Raw genomic sequence first — 16,009 nt, 5'->3', positions numbered from 1 at the left:
CTCCCTTCCCACGCGGTTCCATGGCCTGCCTGGGCCAGTTGTGCATTAACAGCACCCAGCACTGGGAAACGAGCCTGAAATTGTGATTTCCAGAGTAAAAGCAGAAATACAACCCCTGAATTTTCTATGATAAATGAAAAGGAAGGAGGGATCATGGAAGCAGGCAGTGGAACTGGAATGCAAGTGGCCTCGCTGTCCAGTTTCACCGAATCCTTGCCTGGTGCCATCATCAATTTTTTCAGGAAAAGGTTGGGTGTTTCACGTGCCAAAAGAAACACCGGGCAGGAAGGCACAAATTACCGTCACATTTGTGCCTTTTAGTCTTAACTAGTTGATTTGTGGATTTTGATGAAGTGATTACAGATGAAAGAAAACATTCCGGGGAACAAGATCTGCACGTTGCTGTGGTCTCGTGTCTTTCTGTATGAGTTACAGTGGAAAACAAAACAGGAAAATCAGCCAGGGCACCTGGTCACCACGCACTCCTTTCTCTTCTCTATCGTAGAGCACCGGCCGCATGCACGGTGCTGCACCAAACAGAAGACAGCAGCACCTGCCCTAAAGGGCTTGCTCTGTAGACAGACACACGGCAGATTTCTGACTTCTGTTTGGGCTCGATAATGGTCAGGAAGAGCGGTGACTGAATTCTATTGCTCAATAAAAAAAAAAATACAGAAGTCATTTGTTACCATACTTGTTGTTTGCATTGCTAGTGTGCCTAGAAAGCCTGGTCATGGCCCAGGATGCCACCGTGCTACGCACAAGTGCAAAACAGATACTGCACCAAGGAGTCTTAGAAAGGCAGCGGACAGCTACAGAAAAACAGGCAGCAACGAAGCAGTGGAAGAGGGAAATGTTGAGGAGAGTAACGCGGTTGCTTTGCAAAATACCGCGTCAAAGCGAGAGGGCAGAGTGGTCTTTGCAGCAGCTCTGTGTGTGAAATGAGACATGACTGCACTTGTCAAGGCCAGGAAGAAGATGGTGTGGCAATGGGGGTGCACGACGATGAAATCCCATGTCAGAGCCTGGCAGGGGTGGAGGGGGCTTCCCCCTTAGAAATGTTACTCAGTAAGGGAACCGCAAGGTTGTATTTCATGTTAGTGCAAGGAGCTAGAAATGATTCCAAGGGGATACTTGGGTTACGTACAGAATCAGGGAAACATCCCTAACGACTGAAAAAAAGATATACAGGAATGATTGGAAGAAGAGTAAGCTCAATATTTAAGCTACGTTGAGACTGAGCTATTGATTAGGTAACAACAGGGAAAGACTTTAACAATATACAAATATCTGGTTAAGTAAATGTATGGACTTGCCCACATAGAGAAGATACCTGAATTTGCATTTACAGGTGAAGTATCTGTGTTACTCTGAAATAGCTGGAGAGGTCGCCGGGAGGTCTGCCCCCTCCAGCCTGTAACAGAGCTAGAGCGGAAAAGGAGGGCAAGGATTTCAAGAACAGCATGACTTTAGCAGCTGCTTTGCATACCCAAGCATGTACAGGCAGAGCGCTGGGTCTGGCTGCGCTACCGACAAGCAGAAGCCCCAGGTTGCTGTGCCAGCAGAGTATGAGTGAGAACTCTGATGACAGACTACAAGCTCGTGGGGAAGCACAGGGCAGTAAACGCACTTATGAAGACAAACACTCTTTTATGCAGCTGTGAGAACCAAGACTCTTAACATACCAGGGAACAGTCTGCTTGAGGAAGTCACCACCTCACCGGGTACCAAAGGACGTGAAACACTCAGTCAAGTTCAGCTATTGCTGTGGTATAACCAGATTTACAGCTTACTTCCCAGACAGAGAACGCACTGACAGCAGGAGATGACTAGCATCCTACACAAATTAGACGGATCTGACTCAAATGCCTTCTGTCCCCGCACTTTACCCTTTACCTAGTACGGTGGCTTTATTTCCTTACTACTTCTCTGGCTGCACCTCGATCCCTGTTTCCTTGTACAAAACCAGCAGAACAAGGCCAGGATAAGCCAGTGTATGAAAAACAGCTGCCGTGCCAGAATTTCAGCCATTTGCAAAGCTTGTGCCTTATAACTGGAACTGGATTAGAGACTATGGTTGGCAGGCACCACTGGAGCAATTTTCTTCTCTCCAGTGCTAAAAGATACCCTTCTATCTTACCAGAGGGTGACCTAGAAGATTTCTTTGACATACAACCCGGGATCTTCAAGGAGCTAACCTGCCTTTGGACTGAAGTGGTTGTGGACAGATAGCACGGTCAGTTAGGATAACATCTTTGAGCTGATAAATCTCCCAGACTGTACCATCGGGTACGTCTCATTCCCACAGAGATCCCAGCTTAGCGGCAAGTCAGGTACGAGTACCTGCTTCACTGGAGCTCCTTGTAAAATCCCAACCGTAGCAAACGGCACGGATATTAGCCTGCTCAAATTCCCTTTGCATATACCTTTAATCTTTAGCCAGCGTTGGTAATAGTATTAGCACTTCTTACAACATAGGGCATTTCTGCCGCCTCAACAGTTCTGTTAAAACAGACCACTGTCCAGTGTTATACCTGCACTGCAAGTGTAAGAAAATAAATTCCACAGCCACGGATGCGAGTTCATGAATGAAAACCATCAAGTTTACAAGTTACTTGGGTTCCTGAGCTACTAAACAGTCTCTCTGTCCCTAAACCCATTCAATGTGTCTGCCAGGGAAGAGAGAACTCACCAAACGACACACGCCAGATTTGCACATGCACACTTTCCTGTAGGAACTGATACAAATGCATCACTCTGAGGACATTAGAGCGCTGGCTCAGTTTAAAGATCTGTGAGACAACCATCTATTTTATACACAGGCAGAAAGAATCAAAACAAAAGGAGCAGCAAAAAAGCCGTTCCCGTTGGCAGGGGAATCGAAAGCCCACCAAAGCAGCGCTACAGCTCAGCCAAGGGACCTGAGGAACGGCTCTTAGCCAGCACACATCCCGTGCGCTTTCCCGATTAAACAGCCGCTACCTGTCATCCCCGTCCCCGCACCCACCGCAGCTGGCTGGCACCGCGCGTTCAGCAGTGCCGCACCGTCCGCCCAACCGCAGACGTCTGCGGGTCGGCTCTGGGTGAGCTCGGCCGGTCCCTGACAGGAACAGGCGCTTCCCAGGCGATCCCGGTTCCCACAGCATTTCCCTCCAGCCGCCCAACACGGACCGGGAGAGTTACCAGAGGCTGGGGACGGACACCGGGCACTGCCCCGGGCAGGCTGCTGCTGGGCACCTCGCTCTCCGGCGGCCCCGGTGAGGTGGGCAGAGCGCCCCGGGGGGGCTCGGGAGGAGCCGGGGGCAGCCGGGGCCCGGAACAGGCCGCCTGAGGCGAGGCGAGGCGAGGCGAGGCGAGGCCCGGCGCCTTCCCGCCCTGTCGCTCTGGCCGCTCCCTATTGGCCCACGCCCGGCGCCGCGCCCTCCCATTGGCTGCAGCCGGCACCACCAGTCGCCCCACCACCGCTGCCGCTAGCTCCTCATTGGCCGGCGGACTCGGCCGGGAGCCGCCGCGCGCAGTTAGCTATAGGGGGCGGGGCGGGGGCGTCCGCCATCGCTACGGCGGCTGTCGTGGGCCAAGCTTGTTCCGCGAAGCTGCCGGCGGCTAGCATGGAGCCCGGGGAGCGCACGGAGGCCGGGGGCTGCGCGGCGGCGGCGGAGGCCGGGCCCGTCTTCACGCTGGAGGAGGTGAGGAAGCGGAACTCCAGTCGCGAGGCCTGGCTGGTCATCCACGGGCGTGTCTACGATGTCACCCGCTTCCTGGAGGAGGTGAGGCCGTGCGGGGCGGGGTCCGTCCCGTCCCGTCCCCTCAGGGGCCGGCGGGGGAAGGACAGGGCCGGGGGGGGCTGAGGGGGGAGCGGGGAGGGCCGGGGGGGGCTGAGGGGGGAGCGGGGAGGGCCGAGGGGGGCTGAGGGGGGAGTGGGGAGGGTCGGGGGGGGCTGAGGGGGGAGCGGGGAGGGCCGGGGGGGGCTGAGAGGGAAGGGGAGGGCCGGGGGGTGCGGGGGGAGGTGAGGGAGGGTCCTGCGGGGCAGGAGTAGCGGGTGAGGGAGGGGTGCCATGGGGGGCAGGGATCCCGGGGTGGGGGCTGCAAGGGGAAGAGGAGGCGAGTAAGCCCCGGGGAGGCTCCCGTGACCCCGAGGCAGCCCTCAGCGGCCCAGCAAGCCCTGAGGAGGGGCCCCAGGAACCCGCTGGTCTGTTGGCCGGCTGTGCGGTCTCTGTGCTCAGGACAGCTCCTGCCCTTGCTCAAAGAGACCTGCGAGAAACGGGGGAGTGATGGCAGGTGATGCTGGCAAAGGCCAGCCAAGCGCAGGGGTTGTGCTTCTACTCGTTTGAGCCAACTTCTGTTTTCTTAGTAAATCCGTTCAGGCACACCTTGCGCGGGAGGTCTCCTTAAGCCACGTTACTTCACTTCTGGTCTTGTAGGGTAAAGAGCATTGAGCTAGATTAGTATTTTAAATGTGACATCTCCAGGGACACCCCAGAAGTTAAAGGAGAAAGTAATGGTGATTCAGTAGGTGAGCATCTGCCGCACCGCTGCCTTCCCAGAGGTGACCATGCGTGAGTGATTCGGAAGGGATGCAGTCTCTGCTGCGTAACCTCCGGTTCTCTTGGATGTGGGGACAAAAATTGCTTCTAGACTCGCTGCTTTTGACTTCTGTTTTTGGGAAGGTTGAGAGCGGTATGGTTAGTGTTTGGAGCTGAAAATAGACTGGGAAGAAATAGTAACAAAATTTCCAAGGGCTTTTATCCCGGCTTAAAATAACACCAAACCCTTTGTAGGACCTACAGGGTCATGTACAAAAGTTAGTTAGTTTGAATCAGCTTTAAAAGAAAAGCACTTCATTGAAAGTGCACGTGTTGCTACTTGCTGGTTTTGCTTGTCTAAATTAAACTCTGATTTTCCTCCAGGCATATATGATTAAAGCATGTCTGCTATGTAGTCATAGCATATAATGACAAAGCTACCTTGGTGAGCTAGGAGGAGAGAATGAGAACCCGGCAGGTTTTTACAGTGGAAGTGTTGGCTATCTGTGTAGCTTTCTGGTATTTATTTATAAAGTTGGACACAAATCGATTTTGTTCATTGGATCTGGCATCGTAACGCTTCATTCAGAATGTGACCTGCGCTGTGAGTCTTCCCCCCAGTGTTTAAGAGAGCCTCTGAGGTATTTCAGTGAACAATCGAGGAGCGTCTTTTACGATGGTGGCTTGAGCTGGCCTATGCCGTAGCCAGTTCTACACTGTTTATAGCTTTTATAATGAAAAATTTTGCTTTCACAGGACCATAAATGGATCCTGGCTGCTCGCTCCTTTACTCTCCTGTGTCTGCTCTTGGTACTCCAGCACTATTTACAGATGCCTCTGCGTCAGGTGCAGGATCTGAAAAGCTGCCTGCTGAGCAGCTGCTGTTCTTGGGTCTTTGATACTTGAGAGAGATTTTAGGCTGGAAAGAAAAGTACGTGGGATGGCGGGGTCGTGCCGGGGTGATGCCTGTGGGGGCATGGCGGTTTGGTGCCACGGAGCAGCAGTGGCACGAAGAGTTATCAGCTGATGTTTGTTTTACAGGAGAACCCACAGGTCTGGCTGAGGTGAGGGACCGGTTGCACATTTAGTCACCTGCATCTGCAGCAAGATGCAAACTGTACTGTAAAGAGCTTATCGTTGGGGTGGGAAGGAGAAGACAATCCTATCGAGTGTGACTCTAACTCAGGAAGCTGTTAATTAAATGGTGGGGCTATGAGCAGAATTAAGGTACTCAGATTACTATTCCAGGGTCAGTTCACCAGACCAGGCGTTTTCCAGCTGGTACGCGAGGATGTTTTGAGCAGCTGACTGTTTCCTTCTACACGCACGCCCTCCCCAGCGTTTGGGTTCCCCGGCACTAGGCCAAACCTGTCATCTGGCATCTCTCAGATTCCTGAGAGAGTGCATGGAGTACGACGTTGTGAGCCCAGCCACCTCTGCTGATCAAATGAAACAGGCAGGCCGGAGGGTGTATTTTGAAAAATGTTTAGTTACTCCACTACTTTCTGAAATCTTTCATGTTTGCCTGCATCTAAAAGTCTACTACAAGAACCAGGGGACATCAAAGCAGCTGGCTGGAGCCAGGTTCAAACCAAACAAACGGCGTTTCCTCACTTAACAGGGAGCAGACCAGTAGAACTCTGCCAAAGATTGCTGCAGATGTGAGAAAGTTAAACAGATTCAGGGGAAGATCAGGCGAAAACGTGGAAAAGCAGTTTACTGCTGGTTTCTAAATAACAAAATGCTGTGGGGTTAGGAAGAGCCAAAAACAGTGGGAGGTTGGGACAGTGCTTGCAGAAACTGCATGCCTTGTCTTACGCTTGCCTCCATGTTCCAATTATAGTGCTGCTTATCGCTTTTCAGACTTGTTAGAAAAATGTTTTCAAGATACTCACCCCAGTGCGAATGACGCTGTGTTTCAGAGCACGGACGCTGTGTTACGGTCACGGTCTTCGTCTCGGCATTCTCTGTGTAAGGTAGCACCTGGGCTGTGCTCCAGTACACCTTCAGTATTATTCATGAGCCCAGAAAAACGCTTCTCTCCCCCTCCAGCAAGCCAGGTTTAGCAGTGCCCTGAACGTTACTCTGAGATGATATTTCACATTGTCCTTTCCTATCCCTTTTTTGTTTTTTCTGACTTGAAAAATACCTCCTTGGACTAGGGAAAGGAAGAGGAGCGAGGCTACTTTTAACTGTGCAGCATGGCTGACACAACGCTCTGCTATGTACACCTCTCGCTGACATAGTGAACCTTGTCAGCGTAGAACAAGGCCTAATTTATTGGTAAAAATACACTTTATATCTGTTACCCCACTGCAATCAGTCGAGTGACAGGGGAGCAATGTGTAGCTGATCAGAACCAGGAGGGTTTGTCTTGTTTAAAAGTTACAGTTGTCTGATAAACTGTTCTGCTTTAGAGCTCTGAGTTGCTGTAAGTGCAGCCCTCAGGGTTTCAGCGGGTAAGATTTCCCCTTGATTCTGTGTAGTCACTGAAGCAGTGTCTAATTGTTGCCTTTTCTGGCCTTTGGTCACGGATTATTTGAACAGGATTGCTGAATTCCACTGGAGCATTACCTTGGAGTGATTGTGCAATCTCAAAGAAGCCTCATCACGAAAAGATTGTCAAATTTTGCTTTGTGATTCCTGCAAACTAGGTACAGCAGGTCAGCCATTAGCTAGCCAACTCAAAATCTGTATGTTGTTTGAAGCATAGATGGGTTTAAGCTTCCAATGTACTTCATGTTATCTGCTGTGTAATAGGAGCAACGCTTACAACATTTATCAGATAGCAAAAGCCTACTGAATTATAAGAATGAGCAAAACGCAAAGAAACTTTATAGGAGTTTCTGAGAGACTGTGATCTCTTGTGCTTCAGAAAGCCCGTAAGTGCCTGAGATGTGTGTGATTATTTGAAATCTGAGATAGCCTTATGGCAATAGCATAATTTGCTCTCAAATCTAGGTAGCTGGACCGCCAGAATAGATGTTATTACTCCTAATTGTAGTAGTCTACAAGAGCAAGTGGCTAGAGCAAAAAGGGCTGGCTGTTCAGGTAGGTGTGCACCATGAGTGCGGAAGCAGAGGAAGGCAGATGTACCCCCCCAGTCTGGGCTGTGGCACTGCTCCCACTTATGCCCTCACTGTACTAGTATTAAAATCTGTGTCTTTTAACTTGTGCAGTCTGTAATAAATGTATTTTCACAAGCATCCTTATGATAAAGGGCTGTGGTTTATCTCTGTTTTTAAACATGACTAGAAGAGTTTGGAGGCACATGTTTCTTCAGTACACCCTTTTGTCTGTTATCTGAGTCCACAAGACAGAGCAGCCCCCACAACTTTGTGTCTTGGCACGTGCTGGTGCTTCTGAAACCCGTGATAAGTGTGACTGGAAATCTGCCTGAACCAGTGTCCAAGCGGAATGAGCCTGGGTTGTGACAACTCTAACCCAAATTGGTCAGTTGGTTTCAAGTGTGATGTTTTTCAAACTATGCTTCAAAAGAAGGAAATACTCTGCTACTGACAGCTTCTCTTTAAAATTACATCGTTCTAACAGAAGCTGCGCTCTTTCCAGGCAAGTACGAGGCTAAGGTAGGGTCTGTGTTTGGCAGAGCTTGTAGGTAAGAGCGTTATCATTGGGATGGAAGTGGAGGGAAGTATCAGATGGCTGCTCACGCCAAAGAGGCAGCAAGGTTTTAAATTCTTACCTCCTTACTGCACCAGCAGTAAGAAACCAGTATTGAATACCTTTTTTTGTCTTTCCGCATTTAATTCTTGCGCGCTCTGGTGTGTCTGAAACCAGAACTCTGTGAGGGAGAAGGAGGAATGCTGGAGATCTGTTTTTGCTCATGCTGGCTTCTCCAGCTTTGCAGAGATATTTTCAGAGAAACCTGTTCTGTGTCTTGAAACAAGCTCTGAAGGATGTGTGGTTGACGAACGCCGTTTGTCTAGGTGGCTCCTTGTCTTCTGGCTTGGATGGTCTTGGCCCGTTATTATTGCACAGTAATACTCTTCCCCTTCCTGGCTTGTTTCTCTAACACTGGGGGCTAGGAATGAAAGCTTTTGCATCTCTCCTCAGCCTGATGATCCTGTGTCTTACCTGATCCAGCAATCTAATTAGCTGTAGAGCTTTGTGTTGCTTCCAAGTTCATTTGTAGTTTACAGTGGGTCTGTAACAGCAGTTGCCAGCCAGATGTATGCAGATGGGCACAGCCTCCATTGTGGGATTTGGAGAACTTGATTCATAGACCACAGTGAAATGATGCTTTTGAGAGCACCTGCTGTAGCGGTCGGTATTGCAGAGCATGAGGAAGTCTTGGGTTTTCTCCCCAACCAGATGTCCTGAGCGTGGCAGGAGCTGCTTTGAGACTATTAACGTTGCTGTCAACATGTACTTTATTTATTGTGCATGCTGAAGGCTCCAGTGATGAGGAGGTTCCAATTATATTACTGTTGTTGATGAAAACTTCCGAGGCCTGGCACTTGGGCCCACCGCTCTTGTTCTTGTTTGCTTTCGTCTCTTTCTGTTCAGAAACAGGCGTTTTTCAGCCATTATATCCTCTGGAATTACATTTTTTTTTCATAGTTTGCAACACTTTTAGTTTCCATGTTTTCCTACAGGAGCTGTAGCTTTGGGAAGTTTTGTGGCAGAGTAAATTACTTCCTGTATAAATAGTCTGGTTTTACGTTTGCTTGGGTATGACAAGGTAAGAATTGTCTGGCTGCAGTTGTGGTTGTCTAGACCAGGCAGTCCTTTCAGAAATATGATATGCCAAAATGTTTTGAAGGTTTTCTTTCTTTTGGTTTGGTGATTATAGTGAAGGACAGATGTGCATGAATAAATAATTCTTTTTCTTACTTGTGGATTTAGCAAATGCGTAGAAGGGCTTCAGGCCCAAAGACGTAAAGAGGAGTAAGCTTTACTGTTCTTGTCTCTTGTGCTTTGCCATTTTCTTGTCTCTTGTATATGCAAAGACTGGGTGCCACTGAAAGCCAATATCCACTGCGTGTTCCCTGTTAGTGCGGGTTTTTGCCTGCCCTTTTAGGGTGGATGACTAAGAAAGCAAGGCTGTCCTCTTAAATTCAGCTCTGATATTTTTCCATCTGAAATGAGATTTCTGGTGAGACATCCCTAAGGAGTTCTAGAAGGCTTAAAGTAAATGGCCAGCTTTTCATCCCCTAGTTTCTGTGGATCTTTGCAAGCGTGCCTATAAAATAGCTGAAAGTTGGGCAGTTGTTCTGAGTAACAGGCATAGATTATATACAGCATCCTGCCACTGCAGCCCGGTCTGAGAGTGCGAGCTAAGGGGCACAGCAGTGATCTAAGGGGTGGTCTTGCTGCAATCTGTGCTCCCGCTAACTCCCTTGCGTAAACAGAGACGTGCATCTGACTCCATAGTGAGCTCATTCACAGCTACCCCAGCAGATAATCCCTCTTTTTTTTTTTTTTTTTTCTTTTTTTTTTTTTTTTCCCCTGTAGGGTGGGTTTTCTGCTAGGGTAGTCCCTGATCTGGACCCTCTTGGGTTTGTGCGGGAGAAAAGGCAGCAAGCCCTGTAGCCAGGCACGGAGGGAATGAGCAGAGTGGAGCCTCACTTGGTTTGAGAGCTAAGGTGATCTGACTGACTGCTAACCAAACTGTGTCCTAGGACTGCAGACTTTGCCCTTCGCGGCTGCTGAGAGAGCTCCACGTTGATTTTGTTACATACCTGAACTATAAAGGGATTTATTCAGAATAAAGAGCTCTGATACAAGGATTGCAGAGTTGGCTGCACAGCTCACTGGAGTAAACAACCGGACTGTCTTTGTGTCCGTACCGAGTATGTTCGGTATGAAGTGCGATAGCCGAGTGGGAATATTTAGGCGTTTGGCAGCAAAAGCAGACAAGCTGAAAGAAGAGGGGCAATGACAACTGCTCTGTGTCTGTGGGAAGGAAAAGGGTATTGCAGAGAGAAACAGGTGTGTCAGTCCTTTGATCTGAAATTTAGCTCAACACCTCTTCTCCAGTTCCAGGCTTGTAGCTGTTAGGGGAGATTCAGGCAGCAGTGAACAAGTCTCATCTTCTCAACTAGTGTGTTTAGTGCCAGTTGCCTGATGCACTAGAAAACTGGGTTAGTCCCACTCCGAAGCTTGACCACTTTATTGGTTTAACTGGATTAGCTGGTAGTTTGAACTATTTGTTCACACTCACGCTGTAAAGAGATTGTACTTTGCTGACCCTGTGGTTAGCGCTTTCCATTGCCATTCTGGAGTTATGGTATTGACAGTGCTAGAGAAGAGCCTGACCCATCGAGGAAGCAGAATTGCGCCGGGGTTTCTTGTCAGTTCATACCACTTGGTTTGGCAGTTGTCTGTGGCTGTCTGCCATCAGCAGAAATGCTAGTGGCATGGTGGAGCGTCCTGTGGATTTGGTGCTTTTGTTGTAACTTCTGAATCTCTGAAATCAGTATATGATGTCAGATGGTATCATTTTGTTTGACATTTTTATGCTTTCTCCCCAGTCGTTGAGTAGTTGTACGCTGGATCAAGTTCAGTATCGGTGGGGCTACACTGGAGCCATAGCTGCTTGTGCCACTAGAAAACACGATGCATTTCTCCTCTGTTGTTCTCCACTCCTCATTGGGCAGCTACGTGCGGAAAGAGGCTGTCAGCCAAATACTATTAGGTTTTGTAGCATCTGAAGAAATAGAACATAATTTCCTCCACGGCATCTGTGAAGGCAGCGATCACTTGTGCTTCATTGGCAGTTGAGTTGCCTCAGGAAAGTTCTTGAGAAAATCATGTGGGAGAGGCTCCTCTGCAAGCAAGGGAGTCTGATGCAGTGAAGCCCATGGAAAGCTACATGAGGATATCCTTTCTTTTGTATTATTTTCTTGCCCAAATCCATTACAGAATCACAGAAGGGATAGCTTGGCTGTGGGGGATAAAGCTGTGGTTCCCTCTGTATGCTGACGATTCGACTCTTTGGAAAGGTTTTTATTACATAAGGTATTTTCCAGGCTGTGCAGCACACATTGTTCTCTGAATTCCTGAAAGAGAGGTTGGACAATTGAATCTTTGGAAGATTTTATTGATGATGTTGGTTTGAGGCATCTATGCTGAATGGAAGAGGTTGGAAGGCAGGCTGCTGGCACTCTTGGTACCTTTTTTGCTTTTAGCCCTTTGCTCACCTGAAGTCTTCTCTTCCAGCATCCAGGTGGAGAAGAGGTTTTGCTGGAACAAGCTGGTAGAGATGCCACAGAGAGCTTCGAAGATGTTGGGCATTCCACAGATGCCAGGGAAATGCTCAAGCAGTACTACATAGGGGAGATCCACCCGGTAAGGACTCATTGGCTGTGACGGCCTCTTTCAAACACAGGATGGGACTCTCATCGCAGGATGTAAAAGCGCGACTCTCCTTTGTGTAGCCCACTAAACACACACGCCAAGGTGTGTCTTGCAAAATAAGTAAGTAGTTAAGGGTTCTAGGCAGAGTCTGTGTTGTCCAGGATTTTTGTTGAGGAAAGAGGATCTCTGTTGAGGAAACAAAATGAAATTAGTCTTTCCTTTGCACCATTCAGAACAGATTTCTCACCAGAATTAAATCAGGGGCACTTAAAGAAGCTAGTCTAATCAGTTCCCTCCTTAGCTGGTGGTACAGTGACTTCCCCATGCCTGGTCATTTAGAGTTCAGGAGGGTGAGAGATCACAGGGGCACAGCAAACACCAGCTTCCTGCCTGCTATAAAGACGGGCTGGTCGGTGCCTTTGGGTGCTGAAGGAACAACTGCTTTGAAAACCGAGTCCAGGCAATTATCCCTGTGATGAGGAGTGTGTACAGAACAATTCCCTCATAAAGACTGCAGGTTTCTCTTGAACTCTGTGCTTATCTTTTTTTTTTTTTTTTTCTTCTTCTCCCCCTCCCACCCTTGACAGCATGATCGTAAAAAAGAAGGTTCTAAGGTAAGCCATTAGTGTTTTACTTTTCCGTTTTAATTTAATGCTGTGGAAACAATATTATGCTCACAAAATGAACAAAGAAGTTGTCACACGCCTTTTTTTTTTTTTTTTTTTTTTCCCCACCCACCCCCCTGTGGAGTTTGTGGCTTTACGTTTACACAAACTGCAGTGATGAATAAATCTTCCAAGCAAATTATACCTTTGTTTTTGTTCTGAAGCTCAGCAGTCACCTCGCTGTGAAATTGGAAGCGGTTTGTTGTGCCCTCTCGCCCCTGACATCAGCAATGTTATTTCCACCCCTTGAGCCACAGACCATTTTTTTGCATTACTCGCTATGTCCTGACCACTGAACTGTTAGTGTTGTTACGTTCAAACCAGGAGACAGGCACAGCCACCGTGGGGTTGGCTGTAAAACAAGAATTCTCTGTTAACTGCCCTAGTAATCATTGGTGTTGCTTAAAACTCGGGTACTCCTGGATTAGAACAGGGCACAGTGTTGCAAAAAAATGCCTTTGAAATGGATGGGGAGAGGGAAATGGTAATAAATAGAATCCCATCGGAGAGGTAAACATGTGCCTTGCAGCTGGCTTCTCCTCTCGCTTGGCTTGAGGTCTTGGACGGGGTGCAGCTCTGCCTTCAACAAGGCTTTCATTAGCCGTTGTGCAAAGCAGGGCCACTTGCAGAGCAGCAGGAGTCAAGAAGGAAACTGTCAACAGAGAGGGCGGCGACGGAAGCCCTGGGGAGCGTTTGCTGCTGTCGTCAGCCCTAGAAAGAATAACTCAGGCTGGGTAAAGCCTACGCTTAGTTGTAACACGGGACTGCATGATTACGCATGTATTCACCTTAAAATGTATTGTTTGGTTCAACTCGGTTTCATAAACAGAACCATGTGCCTAAAATGTGCATAGAAATAAGTAGTAATCTGAGTAGCTGCCTTGGATAGGAGTTAAATAGTTTTTTTTTCCCCCAAGTATTTTTCTCTTCTGAGGAGAAAGTCCAGTGAGTTAGGCACAGCTAAGGTCCTTCCTGTTTTAAAAGCAGACCCAAGTATAATTTATAAACTGCAGCGAGAGATAGATGTCAGCAATGCAAAAAATAAATAGAGGGGAACCACAAAAAAAAAAAAAGTTGTACATGTATAGCCTTGTGACACAGCTCACCAGTAGCTCCCAACAGAAAAGCATCAGTGTTTAGCATCCACTGAATGTATTTACGTCAGGAAAACAAGTGTTAAGGCTCTCAAGAAACGGAGAGAATTCTGTTTAGCATGGGCAGAAAGGTGACTTTTGGCTGGTAGGTATTGACTGAACTGGAGAGCAGCAACAGCTGCTGAGGAGGGGGCTGCAGGGTTGATGAAAGCCTAAAAGAGCATTTCAGCTGACTGGAAAAAGGATTTAAATTCTCGAAGTTTGATGAAAGGAGAAGCGCAAAAGTTTGGAAATGGGTTGCGTGCAAGGGAGGAGTTGAAGAGAACACGGTGGTTGTGTGCTTCGGTGGTCAGGTGGCAGGACGGCAAACCGGGCCGCGTCGGGGGTTTGGAGAGGGCGTCACAGCGGAGGGACTGTCTGTGCCCCAGTGCCCGTTATCGCCCGCAGCTCACGAAACGAACAGACTGGTTTGCGAGGTAATGGGCCAGACCTGTTTGTGGAAAGGGGCGTAAGTTCCAGTGTGAAGTTGAGGACTGGGTGGGAGGGATTGGAGTGATGGAAAGAATGTGGAGGTGAGGACGAGGGCAAACATCCCCAGAAACATCTGCGCTTGTGACAGGGTGCTTGGCAGAGGAGGGGAGGGTTATTTTTCCTCTGTATTTGTAATCACATGTTCAGTCTTGTAGTCTTATTAGCACACGTTTAATGTTTGTCTTTTTCCCTCTTTCCTCCTTCAGGATCCAAGTATGACATCCTCAGGCCAAGCAAGGTATAGTATCCTCTTCAAATAAGAGTAAGAATTTGAGGGGTTAGGACTCTCCGTTTGTAAAACTGCATATTAACTCTAAAGGGCAGGAAAAAGGCCCTGGGAATATTACTGCACCGGCCTTCCAGGAGGCAGACAGTCCAAAATAAGTTGGACTTTACTAACGAACCGCGTTAGTTGCTGGGACACGCGCCTCCCCTGTCGGAGACGCAGCCGGTGGTGCGGAGTCCCCTGCTCCGCGCTGGGCAGAACCGCCACCCCGGTGTTTTGCAGCTCGAATTCTCTGGCCCATGTGTTCACGTTACACAACTCCGGCTGCAGTCCCTTTGCACTGCATTGATTATTGGGGTGGTGCAGGACAGCGATGTGCAGTTTTTTGGATGATCTTCACCGTGACCAGCCCCGTTTAGTTGCAAATCCAGGAGCGCTTACAACCAGAGTTGTTCGTAGCTGATGCAGAACTTTCCTGCTAAGGAGGCTGCTGAAGGTGAGCCTGTGGCTCGTGAGTGAGGAAGATTTATTGTGGGATAGCTGTAGCAATTTCCATCCTTGAGTCAACTCAACTGTTTGTATAGCACAAATTACAGTCTGACTTATTTAAAGAAAAAAAAAAAAACCCAACCAACCAACAACCCAAATTGGTTTCTGTATGTGCCAGGCTGGAAACTTCAGCAATTCAGCAGCTATTTTCTGAGCCGCCAGCCACCCTTGCAGGCGTAGGGGCCTCTCGGAGCATGGGGATTGCTAGCGCTGCCCAGCCCTGGGAGCCGAGGCCTGTGCGGCTGGTCTGTTGGCTGGCAGAAGACGAGTCCCGAGAGTCCCCCAGATGAAAACAGACATGTACTAAGTGATGAACATCTTGCATGAATTATTAACTTGATACTTTCTTCTGGTTTATGTTGTGTGTATTTTTGTTTTGTTTTTTCTCCCTATAGTTTCTGGTCAACATGGCTAATCCCCATCTTCGGAGCACTGGTCATAGGTTTAATGTATCGCTATTACATGTTGGACGGGAGAACCTCTTGAACTGAGCTTGCTGGGACTTCAGAAAGCCCGAAAGAGAGGGTGTGAGAGAGAGCGCATGCATGCAACACATGGAATTCCGCTTCCCTTAACTTTTTCTGCCTTGCTTTCAGCTTTGAGTCTGTCAAGTGATGGTGGTACCCATGGGACCAAGTAATACCAAACTCTCTTTATCCTAACTCTGGGACCCACGGACCTGTCATACTTCCCTCCTGCGGTGGCAGGGCGAGCGCGACTTCCCGGTATTCTCTTATGTTTCTGTGTGATCTCTGTCGTGTGTGCGTGCTCGTGAGCTCTCTCTCACTCTCTCTTGCTCTCTGAAGTAAACCACAGACCACCTTTTTCTTTCAATGCCTTTTCGTTAAGCCAGACACCGTGAAACAGCTGGTAGTGAGCCTGTGGGTTTGCCTCAGTCCTTCACTTAGCGTTGTCAGAAATAAACTGTAAGTTGTCTACAGTCCTTTCCTGAAAAGATGTCCGGAGATTCGGTTCCGCAGTAACTTTCCCAGTGCATGCAGGCAACACTAATTGGAGCAGCAGGAAATTGTTAGCTTTGCTACCTCTTTCTGTACGTGTCTGTTTTTAACGGTTAAACAAATATAAGTATTTTAAAAGCGA

General features: G+C 48.4%; 1 protein-coding gene across 1 annotated transcript; it reads left to right on the top strand.

Annotated features, from left to right (window-relative positions):
- The first annotated feature begins 3,539 nt into the window (after positions 1 to 3,539).
- CYB5B (cytochrome b5 type B) lies at positions 3,540 to 16,009 on the top strand. The gene is made up of 5 exons (XM_075765717.1): positions 3,540 to 3,767; positions 11,706 to 11,834; positions 12,431 to 12,457; positions 14,340 to 14,371; positions 15,304 to 16,009. Exons 1-5 carry the CDS (start codon positions 3,609 to 3,611, stop codon positions 15,392 to 15,394), a joined length of 438 nt encoding a protein of 145 aa, XP_075621832.1. The 5' UTR covers positions 3,540 to 3,608; the 3' UTR covers positions 15,395 to 16,009.

Source organism: Balearica regulorum, chromosome 13 (genome assembly GCF_011004875.1).
Source record: "Balearica regulorum gibbericeps isolate bBalReg1 chromosome 13, bBalReg1.pri, whole genome shotgun sequence".
Lineage (NCBI taxonomy): Eukaryota > Metazoa > Chordata > Aves > Gruiformes > Gruidae > Balearica > Balearica regulorum.
The sequence above is the reverse complement of the archived record's forward strand: the minus strand, read 5'-3'. Positions and strand labels throughout refer to the sequence as shown.